Source organism: Amia ocellicauda, chromosome 23, assembly GCF_036373705.1.
Source record: "Amia ocellicauda isolate fAmiCal2 chromosome 23, fAmiCal2.hap1, whole genome shotgun sequence".
Classification (NCBI taxonomy): Eukaryota; Metazoa; Chordata; class Actinopteri; order Amiiformes; family Amiidae; genus Amia; species Amia ocellicauda.
In genome coordinates, this window is record NC_089872.1 from 19,296,157 (window position 1) to 19,321,193 (window position 25,037).

The window sequence follows — 25,037 nt, forward strand, 5'->3', positions numbered from 1 at the left end:
CTACAATCTCATTTCCGCAACTGAGATTTAAATTGCGGTGTTATAACTCACATCTGCTCCCCCCCCTCTCTTTTACAGGTTTAGAGGCTTTGACGGCGAGCTTCAGCTCCCAGCAGAAGCAGTTCTGCGCTCATATCATGCGCAGGAATTTAACCTCTCTCAGCGGCCGGTCCTAAGACCATTAACCTTCTCCCTGGCAATGCCCGTGCAGCACCAGGCCGCTCTCTGCCCCTCAGCAGATTGTGCCAGCCTCCGCCTCCCCAGCAGCGGCAGACTTTACTGTGTCCGCGGCAGGGGACAGAGACTGGCCCAGCTGGGTCCTACAGCTGCTTTAACCAGTTCCTTTCATGTGTAATTAAAACGAGTGGCACTGCCTTCTCCCGGGCAGCGGGAACTCGACTCCCCTGCTCGCCCACGATATTTAACAAAGAAGAAGTTAGGAAGGTCCACTGAACAGGCCATCTGGATATCACTTCACATTAGCAGGGCTGTCAGCCACCACGAGGCACTTCCTCACCACAGCTCACACCTTCGAGAGTCTGTGGCCGACACGGAGCCCGGCTCCAGGTACATGAGTGTTGGGCCCTCGCTCCCCCACTCCTCTTCCGACTTTACACAACGCTATCTGTCCCCGGCCTGACATATCGCACAAGAGGTTACTTCTCTACAAAATGAATACAAGCGGAAAGAGGGATCATATTAATCTAATGAGGCATAGCATGTGGAATGATGCATTGTGGGTATATTTGTTTGACTTCGTTAGAACAACACTCAACATGAGAAAAGGTAATTTTACTTATATTTTCCAGTTATGATTCATTTCCATTTGCTCTTGGTGAATCTTTCAAGCATAAAACAGCCAAAAGGAAATGCGGTTCCTAATTAAACTATAATATACAACTTATTTGAGTTCTGTTCGCTCAACTGCAGCTGCACTACACGTCTCTATGACAGGAATAAAATACCCAGGAAATCTAAATTCTGAATCTGGTTTACCAGGAGAATTTAACCATGTGGAATCTAATAGCCTACAATGATATTAATCCGCATCAGTTGATCTAGATTTTGTCAGCAATGGTTCCTCAGTGATTCTGCATCAATTGCAAAACCATAAATCATCATGTAACCTTTAATAAAAAATAAAAAAATCCAGAAAATTCCTGAAAATCTCAGAAACAACACTATCATTGTAGTAATTTTCTTTATTTTAAGCAGCAGATACGTTTTTGTTTTTAAAATTTTAGAATCTATGCAATACCGGAATTTCCGTATATTCTTGCAGCTGCTCAGACCTTAAATTAACATCTTTATCCATACCAGGTCTTCAAACCCCTACTTGTTGCTTGCATGTTTTACTTATTTATTTCACTTTAAGATGCATTACTGAGCATTTGAAAGATCAAGTGGAAGTCTCATCCGTACAGGTTAAAAGGTGTGAGTTTCCACAGGGAATCGCTAAATTAGTCCGCGCTTCAGAACATCTCTACTCAGTCGGAATATTACATGAGGGTTTTCTTGTGAAACAGATCTGTGTGTTTATCAGGTGCAGGAGACTCCTTCAACACAGCACTCTCTGGCACCGAGAAACCTCTGTCTCTCTCTCTCCCTCCCTCCCTCTCTCTCTCTCTCTAAACGCCAGCAAATGACTTTCTGAGAATTGACATTCAGGAATCGAATGCCCTTTTTGAGACTGATAATCCTTTTATGGAAGCCGGGAGTGATAAACAAATGAGTTACCGAGGGCACCCTGCACTACTCCTTGTACTAACAGCCTCTCGGTCCCCCCTGGATTAAAGGATACAAATTTAAATTGGCTCACAGCCTTCTGAAAATACCCTGTTACATTTTCTTCACCTCACTTCTCCGCCGTCCACCTGATAAATGGGTGGTATTATCGCAGTTTCTGTATGGGTTTTAATTGAGTACTGTCACTGGTGGGGAGAAGAGTGCGGAACCGTTACTTTGCATATCAAACAAAGCAGGTAATTAACCGCGTTTCTGGCACAATCCCTTATCGCCGCTATACACAGCGCCGCGAAGTTCCCTGAATGCCAGGGCTCTGCTACAGCTAAGCAGAACTGACGTTTCAGGGTCACATTCGCTCCTTTATTACACAGGCCGTAATTTACTGCTCAGCGAGACGCCTATAATTAAACACCACAATAATCTAATGCTAATATTCTATCATTCATCTGCATATAAATAAATATTATTTTCTTCAGTAAGTAAAGCCATGATTGTCTTTCATTTGATGGCTTAATAAAATCACATCCCAATCTGATTTATGATTAAATGGCCAGCAGCAATGCAAAAGTTTTCTGAGAGAAAACGGAGGACGGTGCACTGTACCAGTATCCTGTCGTTACTGAGCGGTTGTGCAAACACCAGTCTGTCCCTCTCGCTTTTGCCACCCTTTGCAGAGTGCAGTGATTGTATGCAGGAAATTTATCAGACTGCATAATGTGCTTTTTTTTTCACGTCTGCCTGGGTGGATCTCGGGGCGACTCTTTGAGAGCAACCTGTGATCGAACTCGTTTTTTTAGTTTGACATTAAACGCAGGAAGCAAGCAAGATAAATAAAGATGCAGCTTTGATCTGCTGTCCACAGCTCAACACACGTGGTATAGTTAACACCGTAAAACACCTGCAGCATAGTGCGATTGTGTGCAGGAATGGATGCACTGTTGTGTTGCACAAATCAAAGTGTCATCGGATTGTGTAGCATTTCCAGTTTCAGCGACTGGGATTTTTGTGGGAGAGTTTTGCATAGCACTGGGTGATGGGATAAAATACACTATCTCTGCACCAAAGGGTGTGATTATATACATTCAAGACCACAATGTGAATATGAATCACACTAGGACTCCCACTAAGAGAACACCAGATGTTGAGTTATATTGGGGAATTCAGGGTCATAGATTGGGTGGCACAGAATTCTTGAAGAACGCATATATGACATCAAAGCCAATCACTGATGTGTTCTTTCACATTTTATTTTTTGTTTGTATGCACAATAAGGGGCACAGATTCATAATGAATGAATGTACGACCCAGCCGGAATAACATATGAATGTCTCACTTTCACAATCCTCCAGCTTTTGGTTTTGATTGGTCCAAAGCTGTAAGGGTCTGCCCAGCAACTAATCACAAAATGATAGCAACACTACTATTCCTAATCATAATCATTCAGTTTCTGGTGCAACTGTTTAATTCACATAGTGACAACTCTCTCATCATCCATGACTTGTGTATCCGTGTATAAACCACCGTTGTTGTGCAGCCAGGAGAGACACAAGACTCAGACGACAAAGCCACCTGACTCGGGTCATGCTGGCACTTCATTACCTCCCCCACATGCCTGTCTGTGCTGAACTCCACGTCCGGCTTCTACCGGCACCGTAGGCCGGTGAGCAGATTATGTACCTAAAGCTTCTGACCAGATGAACCGTCATGCATGGGAGCCCTTTACAGCTTCTCCCTCAGGAAGTGTCGGAGCAGCAATAATAAAGCTCGATTCTGGCCCAGTCAGGATGTTTCACACTTTAAAGATCCTGCCTCCGGTTAACATTGCAAATTGCAAAGCCCAACAGCAAGAAGGCATAAAATGATTTATTAAACACATGCAGGCTTAAAGGTTTAGGACAGCAAGCCACATAATTCGACACCCAAAGATCCATAAACCCCTTTGCCACATTAAAACGTCAGACTCCCAAAAGTTGTGTTTTTACAGTTCAGTATTTGTGATTTTAAAGTGTTCTGACACTGTGACATCTTTTTCTTCGACAGCTCAGGTCGTTTAACATTTGCCCAACGTACGGTCGCACATCCCCTCTGAAACCAGTTCGGCGAGACACACAGCCTCTCTTTCGTGTCTGCCGAGAAGCCGGAGTTGATAAATGACATCTTTGGATTCCATTGAAGCTCAGAACGGGAAGCAAAATAAATAAAAAGGATTTGACATTTTTTCCTGAAAGAGTTTTTGTTGTTCATACAGGTAACAATTTATGGGATACGGCAAGCTGATATTTCCATTTCCAATATCAGGTTTACAATGTGTCAAGTTTCTGAGAAGAAAACACATTGGGTAAGGTATGTCAAACAGATTTATTAGGTCGTCTGCGCAAATTTTGGAAGAAAATACTTATTTTGTGAAGCTTGAAAACAGGGATTACTAATTATCGTTCTGATAACCTGTTTGCCAGGTGTAATACTTTACCACTTCAATTATCCTTTCATTCAATTAACCATCAGCATCAAAAGCTGCAAGTACACCGAAACTAACAGACTATGTCTATTTCATTTTATTCTATGGCAGGCTTTTCTTGGCATGCATGTCAAAGGCATTTACAGTGCGATTAACATAAACAGAAAAGAGCAGAAAACCAAACGACACACAAGTAACTGCGGTGCCACAAAAAGGCTGCGGATTGCTAACAGCATGCAGCATATTGCAGAAAAATGTATCAAACTGAAATGGCTGAATTATATGGGTGCCATATTGTCTTATTCAGGATTTGAAGCTGTTATCGTTAATATAAGTATTTTCCCAATTTGTATGACTGGGTTTTATCCCAAAGCTTGCAACATAAGCTATGGTTCTCCATACCCTGCCTTCTACCATCTTTCCACCCCAGCCATGAGACTGCCAGGCCATCTGCTGCTGGGCTATAGATGTGATACTCAACAATATTTTCTAATCCAATCCATCTGTCTGGTTGTAATCGTACACACACTGTGTCCCAAGGAAACTGTTTTCCAGCGGAGGAAACTGCTGAAGCAAACTGTATGGATCTGAGGAGGATCTGCAACGATTCAGACAATAATATTTACCACCATGTGTCATATTAGTTTGCATCGCATTCTGTAAGATGGCAATGCATCGACTCATTCGTTATTACCCTTAGTTTTCAAATTAATCAGCCAAATTATATCTGTCAAGCCTTAAATGTGAAGTACTTCATAAAAGAAATGAATCGCCACATGTTCTAACTGACGCAAGAGGTGTTCTCAGAAGACAAGAGATGGAAAGACAATGGTCTGGTTTGAAAACGACTGCCGAATACTGTACATAATGGCGTAGAAAACAAAGGAAATGCTAATGAGCCAAGAGCCTTTGCTGAAAGAAAGTCCCTTCCAAGAAGTGAAGCTGTCCAAACTCATACACCTTGGCAAATTAACCGGATAACGGCTCATTAATTTATTCCATCGGTCTTTCACGAACAGAGGGAAACCCAATTACCAATTTGCCCACAACCCTTGATAGGCCTCTGTAAAACGCAAGTAAAGTAAAGAAGTAAAGTCAAAATAATATAAATATAAAGTCACACCTTATTCATGTGTTGACTGCTATTCGACGGGCCAAATTATCACTGAAGTTAAGCTATAGATAGGCTGGTAACTGCTTAGACAAACTGGCCAGGTAATGAAATGTCACACTGCTGATACAGTGCAGTAAAAATATATTACAAAATTAATTTCAAACCCTCTACATGGTAAGTGCAGGTGCCCCTCATCTCAAAACCGCAGAGGTTAAAGCAACAGTTGGGTCAAAGAATAGTTTTTATTTTATTTTTTCCCATTATATATCCTTTTTTTTTTGGTCGGCAAAATCCAACAAAAGGCTGTAATTGGGTCCCACAAGATAGTGGAAATGAAAAATACAGGGGCTTTGGAAGAGGGTACTCAATCAATAACCCTCCAGAAAATAACATGGCATCCACAGAGGAATCACTGTGACAACCGCGGAGGCAGCGTTTACATCGAGGGTCAGGTAGCAGTCAATTCATTTTATGGCAGCCTCACGCAATGACCCTAACTTGAAATGACAAACTGGTTGTCTAGGCAATGTTCTTTGAAAAGAAGGAGAAGAGAGAAAAAAAAAACCTCGCCGTTATATGTTGCATTTCCTGCTGAGCCGCCGCGGACGGAGCCCTTATTTACCCGGCGCTCAGGCAATACCACGGCCACGGTGAGAGGCCTAATCAATTACCATAAATCCATAACACAATCAAAGTGAAGGTCATAAAACCCTGTGTCTGTGTGTGTGTGTGTGTGTGTGTGTGTGTGTGTGTGTGTCTATATATGTGTGGACACACACAAATACTTTAAGACGGAACAATTGAAAGACAATACATTTGGAAAGTGTGCTGGGCCTGGAATTGAAAGTTGCCTATGAGGAACTTAACCTTTGCACCGCAAACAGAAATGTGGAAAAATCCCTCGCAGTGCCACTGATGGCATTTACAATTCGGCTCCAGGGAATTGCTCGCTGTGGGTCCCCTGTGTTGTTCATGTTTTTTTTTTATGAGATTCGGATTATAAATGACCGTACAGATGATGCTGTCTGGGTCATCTCACTCACCACGGGTGCCAAAGACGAGGAGCAAAACTTACACAGGGAGGCGAGACGCAATACTCTGATACAAACAAACGTTTCCTTCTCAGAGAGTTTGGTGTATAAGGGTGACCTGTACCATCACCTAAATACGCTCATTATAGCACATGCTTAGAGCGACAGATTGATTACATTTTGACTAACAGATCTATAAGATTGAATTAAACTGTACTGTGTGTACGTGACCAACTCAGCCCTCAGATTGTATGAGGTGTTAATTACAGCTGTTTACAGGATAAGCTAAACCAATCCTTTGTTAAAGAAACATTACACTAATTACCCCCCCGGTCCTTGGTGTTTCTCTCTGATGAAACATTTACACTCCTTTACAAAAGGCAAATGATATACAATTTGAGCCGATTTGTTCCACACAGTTGTTTTAAATTCTAGGGCGCAGGAGCCGTACTTACTAACACAAAGACGACTGCTTGACCTGTGTACAATGTATTGTTTTCCTAGTTTCTGTTTTCACCTATTTTAAGACAACAACCAGACCAAAACAACATTGCAGTCTAGTGGAGAGCTATAGACACTGGGACTCAAGAAAGCAAATAAAAGTGTGTGTGTGTGTGTCAATGTAGATAATAAGCTTATGCAATGCTGAGGGCGCTCTTTAAATGTGTGTCAAATCTGCACAAATCAGCTGTTGAATGTTGCGACTTCCATCCGAACAGACAAGCTCAGCAATTTCACTTCTGTAATCTCAACCCCAGTCCGTGTTGGGAACGGCTGCCTCCTGGCTCCACGTCAAAGAGAAACTTCCTGCTCAACAACTGCAGTTTAACCCCCACACACACCCTGGGGATGAAAGACCGCCCCCCGTCTCCGCCGAGAACAGCCCTGAACTTCAGTTTTTCAGGATACAAATGTACCCCAGAAAGTGTTAACACACTTCATTATAGTTTAATAAACACACACCAGTCGTAGCTGCAACACAATGAAGGAACACAATGCAGTTATCATTGTTATTAGTAGTAGTAGTAGTAGTAGTAGTAGAAGTAGTAGTAGCAGTTTTATAGATATTTTCCCTCCAAACAACACAATGAGAGGCACGGGAGAATATTGCCCAAGTTTCGAAACAATACAGAAGCTGGGAAAAAAGTGTACAGACAATTACTAATAACACAATTTGCAGATCGTCCTGCTTTGGGAGGCGTTACTCCAGCTGAGGTTAAACGAGTGGGAAAAAGAGCTAACAGCAGCGCTCCCAGACTCCACCGCCCGCAGAAAATCCTCCTTTCATAGGCGGCATTGTCATGTAAATTGGAAAATATACAGTGCACCCCCAGCCTTCTGCTAATAAAGTGATAAATGCATGTTATTGTTGTTCATTATATTCCCAGGTTGCTGTGCAGTTCATGGAGAAATACTCCCACAATGTCTGCAGGGACGAGAGCAAATACAGCCCTCAGCCATTAGTCTGTAATTTAGGTTTTTAGGTGGAAGTATTTTCTTCTTCTTTGCGGTACCCGAATCCAGCTACTTTTTGACCTACTTCACGATTGTGAAAGTCTCCTCCAAATCAAAGCCCCTTGTTAAAGGATTTGGAGGAAAAAAAAAAATCAATTGACATTTTCTTTGTTACATAACACACGTATGCAACATTCCTGCGCTGGATTCTGTCTGCTTGGAGGATTAAAGGCCTTTCAAAGCGAAAGCTGTTGCATCCAACAATGCAGCCCAAGAGTAGTTCAATTTCTTCAGCTGAACTGAGTGTAATCTAATCAAGGCTTAATTAAAAAGGAAAAAAAGTGTCATTAACGAAAACCACAGATAAAATGGACTCTTCTTTTTAACCTTTTTCAAGGTCTGATCAGACGGAGGGTAATTAGGCTTTTTGGTGAATGTCAGGGGGCGTGTTCCTGCTCACTGATACTGTACAATTTATAATTAATACTCCACTCCATGAGCTTGGCCTCTTTTTGCAAGTCTCTATATATATTTATATACACATTAATTCCCTTACTATGTATAATATTAATCTCGTGGATAACAAAGTCTTAATAATTAACAGAAAAGACATTATAATACTTTTCTAAGAGTTCCGCTTGGCATTCAACGCATCCCTCACCCTCTTTAGTTGCGCGCTAGTAACCCTGACAAAGACCTTCCATCTCTTGAGCAAGTGTCGGCACCACGCTTGAATTAATACAGACTTGGACCATTGGATTATTGTATATTATTGCTAATTTTAGTCGCCCGTCTGTAGAAAAGTGATGAAGAAACTAAACTAAATACATTTCTCTATCTTTCCAACTACACGCAATTCTGTTTTGATCATATTGGAGACGTGCGTCTTCAAATAAACACAAAAGGGTTACAGAACTGTACGTCTATTCGTCTGTGAATTCAAATAGAAACTTGAGCTACGCACAACAACTGCAGCTGTCCACACAATTACACAACTTTGTAATCCATTACTACCGAATAATGTTCATATTCGCCCTTGTGTTTGATGTGACCAATATGAAAGAGCCCTTCCAAATTTTCTTTACAGACTCTGCAGTAGAAGACAGTAGAAGACAGGAGAAGCCATGGCTACTAGAGTGTCCATGAGTTCTTGTAAGAAACAACGCAACAGAAGAGAGGTACAAAGCATTTCTACATCTCTTGTACACAAAGAAATGCCTGTACATATGTTTTTGGGGTGAAGTTGAAAGTTGTATCTTATTAAACTTTAAAGATGGTTTGCATAGACTTTCTGCACTGAAGATCTAACCAGAATCAAGAAGCTTCTGGTGTTGATCCTTCTTTCTTCTGAACAAGACTAGAGTTGAGTGTAACGCAACACACGCATCATAGAAATCATCGGCCCGAGCTTTGCTCTCCCTTGGCTTTGAAAAACGCAAAGATCACACCCTGTCTGCTCCTGCTCTCCCACTCTCTCCTTCCCGTGGAAGTTGGCTGCAGGGCAAAATCGTTGGAGATGCAGATTGCAGAGACACACTGCTTTTAGCATCAGGAGTAACACAAAGAGAGACTGCAACCTCTTCCACTGACACAATCGAGGAGAGGACCGAGCAGATGGGGACGGCCAGGCGGAGTAGCGACTTAAAAAGCTCTCGCCACGCTGATGCTGTAATGAAGAGTACTTCACGGCGTATCACATAACCACGCGCTTATCGTTACCAGCACGCCGTGTTAAGTGCCGTGTTTAATATTGTTGTGTATGCCTGATTCTGATTTAAGATAACTGGAACTAATTGAGCATATTTGATTTGTAAAAGTGCTCTCCTTGCTCAAGACAGAGACTGCGGCAGTTCCACTTTCATTTCCTGAATATAAAAGATAGATAAACAAACCTAAAAACTTCACGGTTCGCCAAAGGATTCGGTCGGTTTTCATCTTCATTCTCAGTGAGAAGGTTCCGACCCTCAAAGTGAGCTTTTTGTAAAACAGAAACTGCACTTCCTTATTGAGAACGTCACTGAATTAATTTAAATATCACTATTCCAGATCTCTGACAGAGAATGTGTATTCTGAGAGAATTCAAAATTAGCGGTTAATTATTTAACATCAATGGAGGAATACTGGAAGGTGGAAATATTTAATCTGCATCATTTTTTATCACTCAGGAAGTATTTTGTTTGGCAAGGTTGTGGAGGCTGCATACGCCACCCTGCCGATCCGCAACACCGCCTAGATCTCTGAACACACTGTATGAAGGGTTTGTCACTTTCCATGAGGAGAAATGTGCAATATGAGGCACATCCCAGGCAGACACACTTTATATACTTTCTCCCTGACATTTGTACCGCATGCTGCACCCCAAAAACACCTCATAACTTTAGTTCAATTTCACCATTATTTATATCAGCTAATTTCACCCCCCACCCTTTGCAGACTGTCTTCTCTCCAATTCAAATCACAAACACAAACAGTCTGATCGCTCGGCCAGCGGGAAACTCGATTTTTAAGCAATTCCGCGAATCCTCTTCCGGATGCCCGGTAACTGTGGCTACAGGATTTGACAGTAACGGCATGTGAACGGCACCAGCCGCGTGTCTCCTCGGTACATGGGAGAGCAGCTGGACCCGTCTGTGACAACCAGTGTACCAGGCCCGACCCGCCAAGCCCCCCCACACACACACACACGCACCCCTCCCCCCGCCCCGGTGCCGAGGAGGAGGGTAAGCTGAAATCAATGTGCTGTGATGGCTCGTGCGCCCGAAAATGGATTTTTGTGAACTGATTCTGACAGTTATAATAACTGCAAAAGTAAGCATCTGAGCGACTAGAATTTCCCTGACAGCTATTGTCAGAAAATGATTATGTCAAGCGGGGAGGCAGACACTATATGCCAGCGTTCTCCACCACGTCTGTGTGGCTTTGCTCTCTGGCGAGGTTTTCTTTTCGGTTCCTTCTCTTTCTTTCTTTTTGGTTAAGTCCCCTTCCAATAATGTGATCATAAAAATAATTACATTAAGGGAAAGTACATACATTAAAACCTGCCAAAAAACAGAACAAACATAGGCTACATGAATATACATAATGTTTCTGAAATGTGTGTGTGCGCCTACCTGAATAAGATCATTTCTACACACAATACAAAAGGACACAAAAGCAAAAGCAAACACACACACACACACACACATTATATATATATATATATATATATATATATATATATATATATATATATATATACACACACACACACATAATGTTTCTGAAATGTGATCAAGTGTGTGTGTGTGTGTGTGTGTGTGTGTGTGTGTGTGCTTATAGTGTAGCATTATACTGTGGACAAATTCCAGTGCCTACCTGAATAATTACATTTAAAAGGGGAAACAAAATAAATAAATAATGGTGCATGTTGCCTGTTAATGCTCTGCGGTTCCCAGCACTTTTGCAAAAGCAACATCATGGGCTGTGACAAGCTGGGATTCGGGCTCTCTACATGACACGGTGTGTGCATGAATCACTGCGCTGGTTGTTTTATAATCCGGGAGTAGGAGTTTGTTACTGGTTGCATCAGCAAAGCTTAAGACATTTGAAGTCACTTGATTCAGAGGTTCTGCTTGGCTTATACTCCGCAGCGAATGGCACAGCGCGGGGCACTGGGCTGAGACCTCGCCATCTTCACAATTTACCACCTTGCTTTACGCGCTTGTAATTGACCACTGCTGACGCACTTAGAAACGGATACAGTCGATCTATCCGGCCCAAATAACTGTGGCACTTTGTAATCAATACCAAAATTGCTTCCCGCCAATACCAGAGATCCATTTGAATCTCGATCTGAGTAGCACACACACATTCCCAGGGAGGGGTTAATAATTAATAATGGTAATTTTATTGTAGTAAACATACACAAGTCAACCAATCTCGCACGGGATTTAATTAACAAAACAATCAATGCTTTTTCAATTAAAAACAAACAAATATTGCTTCATGTTTGGGACCCGTAATTGATTTGGGAACACACACTTTTTATTTATTATTCATGTACAACTAGCCTAGCTTGAATAATCATCTTGAGTTTTATAATTTTCCAATTTGGTGTTGTGCGTCTCGCTTTTCCAGGGGGGGGGGTCAAAAGTAATGCGCTTTAATCTCTTTTTTGTCTCTCATGCTTAAATTATTCATGGTACACTGAGCGATATACAAAAAGGTTAAGTTGTTGTGTGTGTGGGTGTGTTTGTGGATTGTTTAGGAGAAGTTACAGACTGTATGTGGAGCTTTAATAACTTTAATCTGTCTGTCTGTATGGATACTGATCTCAAAGTAAATGTTAAAAAGCTAATTTCAAGACTATATTTAACTGACCAGACCATAGCGGGGCCACACACAGGATTTATTTTTCCAGGGAACAGTTTTCTAACAAATATTCATACAGAAAGCATTTTGAAACCCAACAGGATCACCTGAGAGCTATTATATAATGAAACAATGTGATCCGTACCAGCGCTCGACTTTCTAGGAAGCTGTGCTGGAATAGAGGGACTTTAATGTGAAGCACAGACATCTGGTATGTGTGCGCATGCATCCGTACATTTATTTTTTAAACATTTACATTTTTTTATAACAGGTGAAAATCACAGCTATTCAGTCTATTAGAAACCGCCAATTTGCCGCAGATTACCCTCTCCCCTCGTGTTGGTGTGTCCGGCGCTTAATTTCTCCCTGAAATAGGAGGAAGCACCGATTTCCAATGCTCAGCGGGAGAGAGGAGTTGTTTGTACCCGTTACTGCCAAACGAGACTGGCTCGGATGTGTGTATACCCAGCAGAATTGCTCGCGCCGGCCCGTGCGTTACATCGCCCTGTGGAATTGTGGAGAGGGCCTCGTGCATTATGCTGCCTAAGTGAATTAGAGAACGAGCCGGCATCGCCACGCCGGATAGAGGGGGCCTCCGCGTCCGACACAGCGGCGCGACGAGCTTCAGCCGCTGCTTGGCTGTCAGCCCGGGCCCTCCTGTTTATTTTTTCCCTTGCTTCTTCTTTTATTAATAGCGGTCACGGATGCGGAATTAATTAAAATAACTGGGTAGAGTTCCTTTTCACAACGCCGTTTCATAATGCATGTTGCTGTCAGACTGGTCAGGTTTAACGGAGAGAAGGAGAATGACGTGGGATGTTGAATGAAGTTTCACTAAGCGAAACAGATCCTCGCTTTCTTTTTTTCCCCCCATATCTTCAAAGACTGCGCTCAGACTATTCCCGTTGCAATTATGTGTACATATATACGAGCAAGGAAGCCTCAGTAACATAAATTTGCGTTTGTTTGTTTGCATGTCTGTATGAATGTCTATCCACTCAGTCACTCGTATGTATCGTCACATTGCAGACACACTCTGCTTGCTGCCCGAGAGCCTTACTGTCCCACAATGCCGATACATCGAATACAATGATACAAATATGATCCATCTGTGAAGCCAAGGTCACACAATCAGCTTCAAAACTGCAATTCTTCATCAAAACAACGCTGGACATGCCCAAGGGAGGAACACACCCAATGTCAACGAAAGCCCTCTGTGATGATGTACTCAAGTCTGCACAACTCCACTACACCGTCTGAATGAGGACTGGCTTCCTCTTTTTGTCAATCCAGAAACCACACTGTCATCTCAAATTACACACAACAATGCAAGTTCATGGCCTGCTATTGGAGAATAAAGTTTCTCCTCATGATGAACTGTGTTGACCTAGAACTGAGAGCTCTTCCGGGTGCTCATGAATTAATTGATTAATTAATTAATTCATTCATTCATTCATAGATGACCAGGAAGGAGTTTTATTTTTATTATTAAAAAAAGGGGATGAATCTTGTCAAACACACAGAACCATGAAGCAAGGTGACTTTCCAAACAACTTAGTGATGTTGTTTTTTGCCATTTCTCTTCCAATTAAAAAACGGAGACAGCAAGCAATATAAATCTGAAGCCAGATAACAATTTCTACGAGCTGCCGTTTCAAGAAGAAAGGTCATATTTGGGCTGGAGAGAGTAGATTCGTTAGGGCCAATACATAAATGTCACTCCCTGGCCTTTTCTTTATAGCCGCCACTGAGTTAGAGAGCAGTGCATTTATTCGGAGGTCATTTAGCCATTGGGAGAGTTCTGCATTCAATGCGTCCCATAAATTTTAACGGCCTTAACTTGGCCTGAATGACTTCAGAGTACAGTCAAATCCCTGGTTTATTATTCCGAGGGCATTTGCAGTTACCCTACACCTATCATGCCAAAATCATGTGACACCGCTTATTCACTGACTAAATAGATGGTAGACTTATATGCCTGGTTTTAAAACTAAATATATACTCACACACAATACAAATATGTTACACACACCCCCAGTCATTGTCACAGAAATACACAAAGTACGCTCTTGTTGCCAACATACTTACAGACACATCATGTTTGTGTGTGTGTTTGTTTTTGAAATGTATTTGTTTGATGGTTTGTTAATTGTCTCTGTTTTGACAAGGCTGACAGCAGGCTAAACTTTGCAGAGGGGCCTTCTCTGTAAATTGTTTATTTCCAGCAGCTGCACAAGCCATTGTGACAGAGCCCCCTGCCACCCTGGGACTAGTATTATGACAGGCTGAGTCAACTGAAGGAGACACGGCCACTGACTGCACTAATGGCACAGGCCCCGTCAGGTTGTGTGTGTCTGTCTGCAAGTGTGCATGTCTCTGTGTGTATGTGCATTGTTTCCGATTCTGAACACATCGAACAGGCTTCAGCCTCTACTTTAATCAACTGTTAGATAACCGTGTGCCTGGAATAACACACATTAGTGCCTCAAAGTGCTACCAGACTGTTAAATTAGCCTCCAGCGACCCTAGAACACAGCCCACCACAAACGCAAAGTCAGACGGCCCCACAGAGGCAGTGCCACAGTGCAGATCCATATTAAATTCTACAAAGCACCTAATTATTTTATGGCTGTAGCCTAAAAAAGTCGAGACAATGCATTTTCACACAATGCATGACCCGGCCAGATGTGCTTTATGAGGCATTCAACCATAACAACAACAGCAACAACAACGTGTGTACATACACACACACACACTCATATAATACAGTTTGAAAGCTTTATCACAGACTATCATTTTGTAAAACTGCATCTAACCTCCGAAGATTGCTTTCCAAGGCTTAGTTTTCTATCAGGAGGCTGGAAAAAAAAAGTGTAATAAGGATTCGAGCTTTACATTTAATTTGTCTGCTTTGCCGGGGTTTTCATCACAGTTCCTGCTGCCTGACAGCCTGGAGGCTGCCGGATCGCTGTTCTCCAGAGAATAGTAATTTCTGTGTCTCTTTAGGCGACGAATAGTATTTATAGAGACAGAGACCTGAGTTAGACTCTGAATGAGAAAGAAAACAGATGTAAGGAAAAAACAAACCAATCCAGGGAACCCAAATGATTTGATATTAAAAATAATACGTTTCATTGTTGTAAGAAGTGTATATCCTGGATGGGCTGATTATTCGTGTTCCCGACAGACTATTAAAATAAACACATTTTTACTTGGCTAATGTAACCAAAGTCAACATGTTTCAAGTTGTTGCCCCCCCACCCAACTGAAAGAAACTGCAGGTTTGATACAAACACAATCCAAATCCCTGGTTGGGGTCCTGCCCCTCAGACCTCCTGCCAAAGACAATGTTTGAACACCTGTTACTACTTTTTGCAGCTATTTATGAATGCTTGTTGAATGAGATGAAAGGTTTTGCCTCCTCCTCCAAATATAAATATTTTCATGTTCCTTTAACAAAAGCCCTCCCGCCTCGGCACTCCAGCAGGCCTGAGCCGTGCCATGCAGACCGCGGGTCCGGTGCCGCCGGGAAACAGGCCCGGAGCCCTGGGTCCACAGGACGAGACCGCACGCCTCTTCGGAAAGTGACAGTGCGCTGGATCAGCGGGGCAGCTGGCACCGGACCAACACTCAGAGCGAATGCCAAGTGGGCGCATTATGCTTTCCACACACACCTCCTTCCCCTGCAAAAATCTATTTTAATTTAAATAATGGACACAAATGTAATGCTCTGAATTATAATACAGCATTTTACAAGTGAATCATTAAGTAAGGCAGACAGCTCTACAAGGGCAGCGCTCTGACGCCATGTGTGGGGAAAACGAGCTCAGCACACGTATGGCACACGGATCATGCTCAAACCCTGGAACGATGGGTTCAACAATCCCAGCCAACGCCCCTCGTTCGACTGATTCAAGCGCGTCCGGCTTAGATGTCAGATGGGAAAGTCGTGTAAATGCGAAGTCTGTGGCTTGCGCACTAGGGTCTATAGCTTGGAGAGGACTGATCTGGAGGAGAAAAAATGTACTGACCCACAAAAGACAAGTCAGTGGTGCCCAGCTCAATACGAGGGTCCCAGTCTTGCTCAAACGCTGGGAAATTACACCGTCAAACACTCGGCTCGCACACAAGACAGGTAACACCGGCACGACACCAGGCTGTGTGTTTGGCATTAGGTAAACTGTTGACCCTATTCTCTTACACATTCATATAAAATAAATCAGATGCCCTTTACACCAGAGACTGATCTGTTTTTTGACCTCCTATAACCCAACATCCATCAGATATCTCAAGCCAAGTCTTCCCATGAAAATGTGCCCAGATTGAGGTTATATCTATAACAGAGAGACATGTACTTTTAAAGTAACATTAAAATGTGTCGCTTTTACATTTCGACCCTGGCCATTAAATTTTAAAAAGAAGCAGCTCAAGAAATGTGAACTCCGTGAAACATCGCTGCCCCAGTTCTCTGTCTCCGTATCAGACAGACGTACTTTCATGAAAGTTTCATGTCTCGTCTGAAACAACTTTCGAGCAGCAGTCAGGAACGGGGGAACGGTCCTCTGAGGTCACACAGCCCCTCCGCGCCGGATTTCATGAAGGCGCTGCTCTGTTATTCCACAGCAGAGGCAGGAGAGAAAGAGAGTGGCATCAATTTGCTCAGTATATTCAATCTAATCTTGCTCAATTTAATTTGAATACATTTAATCTTCTTCGACATCAGACCGCCTTAGGGACCATTAACGTGGCATTCCAAGATATAATGCATCTTTAGTTTCTCTGTCCTTGGGCCAGCGCCACGGCACAGGCAGCACAGACGTGACGGGGAGTTCGCACACATTTAAATCAACTTGATTTCAACGCCATCGGGATAGCTTAACCAGTGGCCTTTCGGTGAAATTATCAGCTTCGAAAACATGCATCACAATGTGCATTTGCTCAGTCGAAATCTGCAGACGCACCGCTGAGCCCGAGACGACGTTAAGTGAATATGCAAATGCACCGGAGCCCTCTTGTAAACACAGAAAGCGAATCCACAATCTATCCTTTCATCGCAAGTCAAAGATACAAACAACCAGAAACTCACAATAAATGAAACCTATAAGAAGGCATTCACACATTTATCAATTTCCTGTTTCCTGATGAAAATAAACACTGCTCATTTCTTCTAATCGCACACAATAGACTCTTCTCACTCCACGAGATCCTTGGCCGAGATTCTGAACTCAACTGAACACATCCCACTGGCTGAGCAAACGTCTTACCTTTTTTTTGTCCCTCATTGAGCCCTTTCCCCGGACCATGATCTTGCATCCCGTCTCGGCTTCTAGCTGTTTTGCTGTTAATCCTCTGGGTCCCAGGATCCTTCCAACGAAATTGAACTGCGCAGAAGGACAATACAATTATAAAGATGGTCAGTTAGAGGGTTGATGCAGCAACAAGGCACATCATACACGTTATCTAGTGGTGTTTTTATTGGCATTCAAGAAAGAGAAGAGGTGGCCAATAAAGTCTATACAGAAGCTCAGATCAATTTCTTTAGGTAACCAGAACACTGTTGAGATCTAAATATGTATTTTTAGTTGTTTCTTGTTCTTTTCCATATGGTTTTGATATAACGATTTAGGTCACAGCCTCCTGTTCCCAGAAGTCTCTCAGTCAGTCCCACTTCCTGTCTGGAGCCACCATGCTTCCTGTTTTCTTATTCCAGCTGAATTACTTTATTAGACCCTTTGACATCTCTAAGTAGTGGAATTATGTACCATCATTGACTGTTTAAAGCTACCGATCAAACTCAGGATGGGGGTTCGAGCTCTACTTCCTGTCAGATGCACCTCGAGGTCCCCTGAAAGCTTTGAAGATCCCAGGTCTTCAGGATCCTAGTACACATAATCAATCACATTAATGCTGATCCCTCGTGCTCATAATTATTTACACTGGGCAACTTTTAATGATGCATCTTGCCGGAGGGATTAGCTACAATCATTACCCAGAGTCTCAATTACCATCTTAATAGTTAAAAATGTATCCTGGAAAAGAATAAAACAGGTGATTATGGATATACACACAGTAAAAATGATCCGCATTGCAGTAGACGCGTTGCAGTGCCTCAGTGTTGTGAAACTTGTATCCTAAAACGAGTAGCAATGCTAGATTTTGTTTTTAATAAGTGCTCTCATAAAAAGTAACACATTATATGATAGATTGAGGATGCTAATACTTTATACACAGCGATTGTCTTGTCAGCAGCGGCAGGAAAGAGTCATTTGTTTTTTAATGTCTAATAAAACCGCGATTGTTCAAGATTTTGCGGCTACAACGTGATCTGGACAAGCTTCCGAGACAGCCCGTCCAGTGTGTCAATATATTAATATATATCCTTGTACACAATTCCACCCAATTTACAAAGCAGAGTCCATCAGGGCTTCGGGCCTCAAAGGGAGAATATTTACATTACTCAGAGTGAATAATATTGACTTTTGGCAGTGTGAACAGTGATACATACAAAAATCTAGCAAGATTCATTAAGTGGGTTTCACTAGTTTGAAAATGGTCTATAAATGAGGAAGCACTGATGAATGACACTAAAATACAGACAGATATACAGGGAACTTTCTGGTGTTAATAAACTAAGTGCTTACACATACAAATTAAGTCTGCATCTGTTCAAAAGTGGGGAAAAAATAAAAGGCTTTTTTTTTTTTTTTTAAAGCTAAATATTAATTCAACAGAGCTGCTTTAAGATGTGAAGCAAAATCCAATTAAGCCAAGAAAGGATAGATCCTTGTTGCTTTTAATACTCAAACAGCGTACAATATTCGGTTAAGCATTTTCATAAATTTCCCCAAGGGGAGATTCAAATACTTGCCACCGCCGAGCGAGAGGCAGTAAATGAAAACACTTAATTTGACCTCTAACCTCGACTTAATCTCAATCCTTAATCATGAGCCTCCCTGACAATGCTTTTAAACAGCTTCGAATGGGGAGCTGTATCAAAGAGAGCCTCGGATCCGTCCCAGGGTGAAGGGGACGAGATAAGGCCTGTCAATCGCTCGAATATTGACCACAAATCAGGGCCTTTTTAGAGAAAATTGGCGTATCTGACAACTGTCAGTCAAGAGAACAAGGCCTCCCCTCCTTGTCGATAATAAAAGGTACATGGAAAAACAAATTGAACCCTGATGGAAAGATAAGGGGTCCCTGTTGTTAACTACGACTGTCAGCCGTTTGAAATGGAAACGCCGAGCTTCGCTTTGAACAAAAGGACAACCACTTCAGATTGATGGCATTTCTTGTTCTCACCGTGTTCAGCATGTAACAGCGTAGACAGAAGATTTCGGCGTTTACCGCAATTTTCCGACTGAAAAGCACCTGCTTGATGTTGTCTTAACCTTTTAAATTCAAACAATTTGTTTCCTTACATCCATCAACCTTTAAGAGAATTTTAAATAGTATTTTATATTCCTGGAAAAACAATGTGTGGAGATCAGCTTTTGTATTGTTTACATCTGTAATGATCTTAAATTCAAGTGCATTTTACTTTGCAAATAAACAATTTATATATATATACCATGTATTTATATTCTCCATGAGAAATACAAATTAAATTTCAGTATCATCTAGGCAAAACACATGAAAAAATGAAATCTTCACTCATCTGTAAAGATTTTGCAAAGCACAGCTGTAATGATCTTTAATGGGAACACAGAGGTCTGTGGAGAATTACAGTCAATGTTTATTTGGTTCTGTTAGACTGCTAATTTAAATCACGTATCCTTTTATTTCACCACAGAATTTCTCTGGGGAAAGCCTTGCACAATCTGAAGTTTGTTTGCATCTACAAACAGTGTTTACCTTTGAGAAACTCCCCAGAAACAAAAATGGCACACAAACTATAACCTTTAAGGAATCCGAATGTAATTTATTATCATTAGCAGAACATTGTATGGTTCACCATCTTTTATTTCGACGGAGATATACAGTATGTGTAATTTAATTCTCCATAGGCAGAAAATCCTCATGCACATACCAGTCGAGAGCACACTAATTATAATAGTCCTGATAGCAATCACTTACTAGCTTCTGTATGTTGAGTGGAAAGAATACAAAGTTTTCCCTTTGTGAGGCATAAATACATCTACTCTTACAATCTGCCATGAGATGGAACTTGCCCAAATTAAACATTAAATTCCTAATTGCTTCTGAAAAGGAGTATGATTAGCTTCTTTTATCACGTCTCGTTTCTTCCCCCCGTCTAAATCTATAGCAATTAAGCTTTATTTCATTAAACTAAATGCTCTTTGCTTTAGAAGCTACAAGAACAGTAATGAAATTCAATATCTCCTCGGCTAATCAAAAATAAATAAATAATAATGGGCTGATTAAAAGTTGGTGTTTAAATTGAGTTCGGTTAATGTAAATATTGGAAATACGTTGTTAAATCGGTTTCATATTTATTTGCTTATTTTCTCCAGCCACTTCGGGTTAACGGCCCATTAATGAGAATTGCTCGCACCACTGTTTGTCCTAACCGGTCCCTGTTGTTTTAACTTCATTGTATAGATCGCATTGATTCGGGGGAGCTGTCAGTGCGAATGTGTGCGTTGACATCAGGAATTCAGTATGCATATATCTATACAATTTAATATATATAAAAACCTTGTCCAGTCCTGGCAAACGGTCAAAAAACTAAAAACCACGCAGATTATAACCTGTTTCACCAGGAAACACCAAAACAACACACGCCACAGATAACTGAGATGAAACTGTGCTCATAAAGAGTGGAATTCGTCCCTGTGGAATAACACTGGATACATTGGTATACGATGCTGTAATATGGTTTAAGTTACCTTCTTCATAAAGCGATTTTTAATACTGCACGGTTTCGTGTCTTACTGCAATACAAAGACTTCGTGCCCTCCCCAGCGCAGAGCCAGAGTAACTGTGCCACAGAGAAGGGTTGCCTGAGATTTTATGGCCATTGTTTGTTTTTGTGCGTTTGTTTTGTTGTTCAGTGGAGAATGTAAGATTTGTTAGGTGCGTTATTTCCGGGATGCTGAACTGTTTTAAAGGAACCGACATAAACATTAAATGTGCTGAAAGGTTTACATTGCAATGTTGCTGGCTCCTGCTCTTAGACGTCAATGATAAGAGAATTGAAGGTTTCAGCTTATGTCTGCCAGTTGTTAAAATGGGGGCCAACATGTTCCTTGTGCATTAAAATAGAATAAATGGTAAACCACTGGTAAATTGTGGAATTTAAAGAGGGTTTTGATGTGCTTTCTTCACAAACGTCTCCCGTTGTGAAAGAATCCTGGGCCTCGCGATGTTACTTTTCCCTGCAGGGAGGGGAACGCATTCCTGAAGATTTCAACACTGAATGTGATGAAAACAAAACAGGACTGTTGAAGTCAGCTGTTTGCAGACCATCGGTGACAATGTACAAAGGGGTGGTCAGTCGCTTTATGTTTTAGTGGAGCTTCAGGATAGTAGAGTATAAACCTACATCGTCCGTTTACACAGTTTTATTTTGATGGATTAAGTGGGTCTAGAGTTTGGGGGGTGAAAAAAACTGCCCATTCCAGCACAGAGACCCTGTGCGGACGGGAGGCAGGCTGAGCAAACATGGCCCGGGCTCCCCGCGGAGTTGCTGCTCAGTTCATTACAGAGGACATGGCCCCCCGCTGCTCCTCACCGATAGCACAGAACCCACTGCAGTAAAACCCATAAACCTCCAGCGAATTAATTTTTTAGCCACGGTAACCTAACTCTCACAGCCCCGGCGCCGTACACCCCCAGCAGGAGAGCTCGTCGCCATTAAGCATGCGGAGCTGCGACTCGAGGAAAGTTCAGACACCCTGCGCAACTCTTTCTGCAATAGTGTTGAACATTTCTGGGGAAAAAAAGGAGAAAACTGAAATGTTCTAATGATAGCTAACTGCCAAGCATTGCACCGCACTTAAACTATTGCATTTTGAGAATACATTTTACTGATTGTGTTGAAAAATACATTGTAACCCTTGCAAGACTTTCCCCGCAAACCATTGTTCTTGCACTCAGAAGACAAAACAAGACGCCACCAACTTTTCCTGGGAAACGGTTTGATTTCAAGTAGAGTTTAAAGGGCCTCCTAATCTCCTTATTGAGCAGGTGCCGAAACAACCTGCAAACTGACCGAAGGGAATGCCGTGACACAAAGACCATGGCATCCCAGGTCAACCGAGGTCGGGTTCAATCCTGTTTTCGAGGGGAAACCCATCTACAACTGACGCACCGAGCCAGACGTCGGTGCTTCTGAACACCACCGCCTCCACCATCAAATCAGAGATGACCCACCGATCATGGGCTGAATGCGAGATGCGGATTCCCCGGGCAGACCGGCGCGCTTCCACGCCGGCTGTGATAACTGGGAATCCACCGAGGAATCGAGAGGCACTCGGGTCACTCGAAGAGAGGAGAAGACCCTTTTTTATTTACAGATCAAAACCATCGCTGCCAGAAGACATCACTGCTCTCATTGAGGGATGTTTCAGCAGCTTGTTGGATTTCGGAGTTGACTTTATTACATACCTCTGCTGTGGGTTTACTCTTCAAAGCCCATTGTAATGTAGCCAGGCTTCAAAGGCAGCGCTTGAGATTAAGACTACAAGTGTTGTGGAAATACTTTGATACTTCAAATGAAAGTCTCTTTAAAAAATAAAATAAAACACTGAGGGCCTTAATATTAACATTTCACTGAAAGCAAGACTTTTAAGACTATTTATTTTTTATTGTTTAACGAGCAACAAGTTGTAGTTGTAGAATCCGGTTTAATAAATTGTAAAAAAAAAAAAATACGTTAGACCAGATCGCACACAGACACACAGCTAATTCACACACAGCTATATTAAAGATAAGATGGCATTTCAGTAGAGTTTGCACTTAAAATATTCAAATAAATGATTAATATTTGCCAATTACTCCATAGCAACCATTGCAAGGGCCATTCTTAATTGAAAATTGAAAATAACCATGTATGACGTCCGCATTAATATGATTTATTGTGAATGTATGATTCAAACGGCACTGAAGAGAATCAGCGTAAAAAGAATTTAATAAACTGCATTAAATTAAAACATAATATTCAATAAGACCTTTTTTTCTTTCTTCAACACTTGATATTGGCTTAATGAAAGGTTAAACCTTTGAAAGCGATCGGTGCAAATGAGAGAAATTTAAGACGCACTGTATTTAATTAATCGAAGTGTGAACTGCCTAACCTGGATGTAATCAGGATTTCACCCTCCAGAAAGCATGTGATCATGTGAGCGGGTTTCAGCCGAGATTGGACTGTTTCCCTTTCACACACAGGAACGCAGGACTTGTTTTAGTAATTTGTCAGCTGCCACCTAAATCATTTGTCACCTGGCCGGGTTGAAAAGGGCGCATTTGGCTGCATGAACATTATTAATAGAAATAGTTCTACCCTTGTACCTTAATATTGGAAAAGCACTTGAAACAGGAGGTGGGGGGGGAGAGTGGACGTGCTGAGTATGTTAAGAAGAAAATAACTTTTAATAAATACAAAAATAAACATCACTTGTGGGGCTACCTCCTAAAAAATACAAATAAAGGAATTTGGGCATTTTAATCCCAAGCTACGCTGATCTAGGGTTTACTAATGACTCAATCCCTGAAAACCTGTTTATGTTAGCAAATTAGGTTCCCTCTGCAAACGCACTATCCAGACAGGCAGCCACGAGTCTGTCAGAGTTCAGATAAGGCCAGATACAAATATAGGGACATAAAAATGTGAATGGAACAATCTGTTATTCGAAAACCTGTGGAACTCTTCGGCAAATCAAACAGGAAATAGAAAAGGAAGCTTCCGACACTTTCTGGCAAAGCACAGAGTCGCACACTTTCCTGCTGGCAAATCACATCCCCGGCTCGTGTCTCTCTCTGTCCACAGTTCAGCGGCGTTGCGGAATTTAATCGGGATTCTTCCAAACTCGACAACTTTTGGTGTGTGTGTGTGTGTGCGTGTGAGTGCTTACTATTCTCTTCTTCAATGAGGCTTCTTAGAAACAGTGTACAGAGACGCAGTGGCAATGTGTCTCTCTTCTAGGAAGTCTTTTAGTTGAGGAATAGTTGGCAGTTTCGACAGGACCGGATTATATGGGCACTCCTCTCGTTTTGTGCGTTTTGTAGCGCTCCTGATTTCAGTGACAGGTTACTGTTGCGTACGGCCGTGGCGAGGCCAGGAACATGCATTGTCCTTTGGATCCCAGCCCCTGTCCTTCTAACGTTTGACCTTATCTGTCAAGGGGCAAAATGATAAGCCTACCAGCTGTTTTTTTTATTCAGGGTCACAATGCATTCTCTTCCTTTTAAAGGCCATCCCCTCCGCCCCCATCAAACAGCAGGCTTAAGCAGTTGCTCAGACAGTATAAACCTCACACAGTATATTTAGCCCTGATCTCATTTATTCCTATCTGTGAGTGTGTGTGTGCGCGCCTCATGTGTCCTGTCTGCGCCGGCCTGTCAACATTCCTCTGCCTGTTGACAACGCCATTGGCTGCAGCCGCAACTAAAAGGCATAAGAACAGACACAAAGTCACACAACGCACACATAGACACAGACACAGACACACACACACACACACACACACAAACTCAAAGGCATGAACAGACACACACAAACTCATAGACACACACACACACACAAACTCTGACACACAGAGAGACACAAACTAATAGACACACAGAGACACACTTAAACTCACAGACAAACTGACAGACATAGAGAGACACGCACAAACTCAGACACACACACACACACACACACACAAATCAGCACACACAGCCAAACTCATTCACACATACAAGCGCACACACACAAGAG

At 42.1% G+C, this 25,037-nt stretch overlaps 1 protein-coding gene across 3 annotated transcripts in view; it reads right to left on the reverse strand.

Annotated features, from left to right (window-relative positions):
• The window catches only part of qkib (QKI, KH domain containing, RNA binding b), a 118,214-nt gene that overhangs the window by 49,995 nt on the left and 43,182 nt on the right, over positions 1-25,037 (reverse strand). For all 3 annotated transcript variants that reach the window (XR_010805404.1, XM_066697373.1, XM_066697374.1), the window contains exon 3: positions 17,419-17,535. Coding sequence is in view for 2 of the 3 variants with exons in the window: in XM_066697373.1 (XP_066553470.1) it covers positions 17,419-17,535 (117 nt within the window). In the remaining variant the exon portion in view is untranslated. The remainder of the gene's footprint in view (positions 1-17,418; positions 17,536-25,037) is intronic.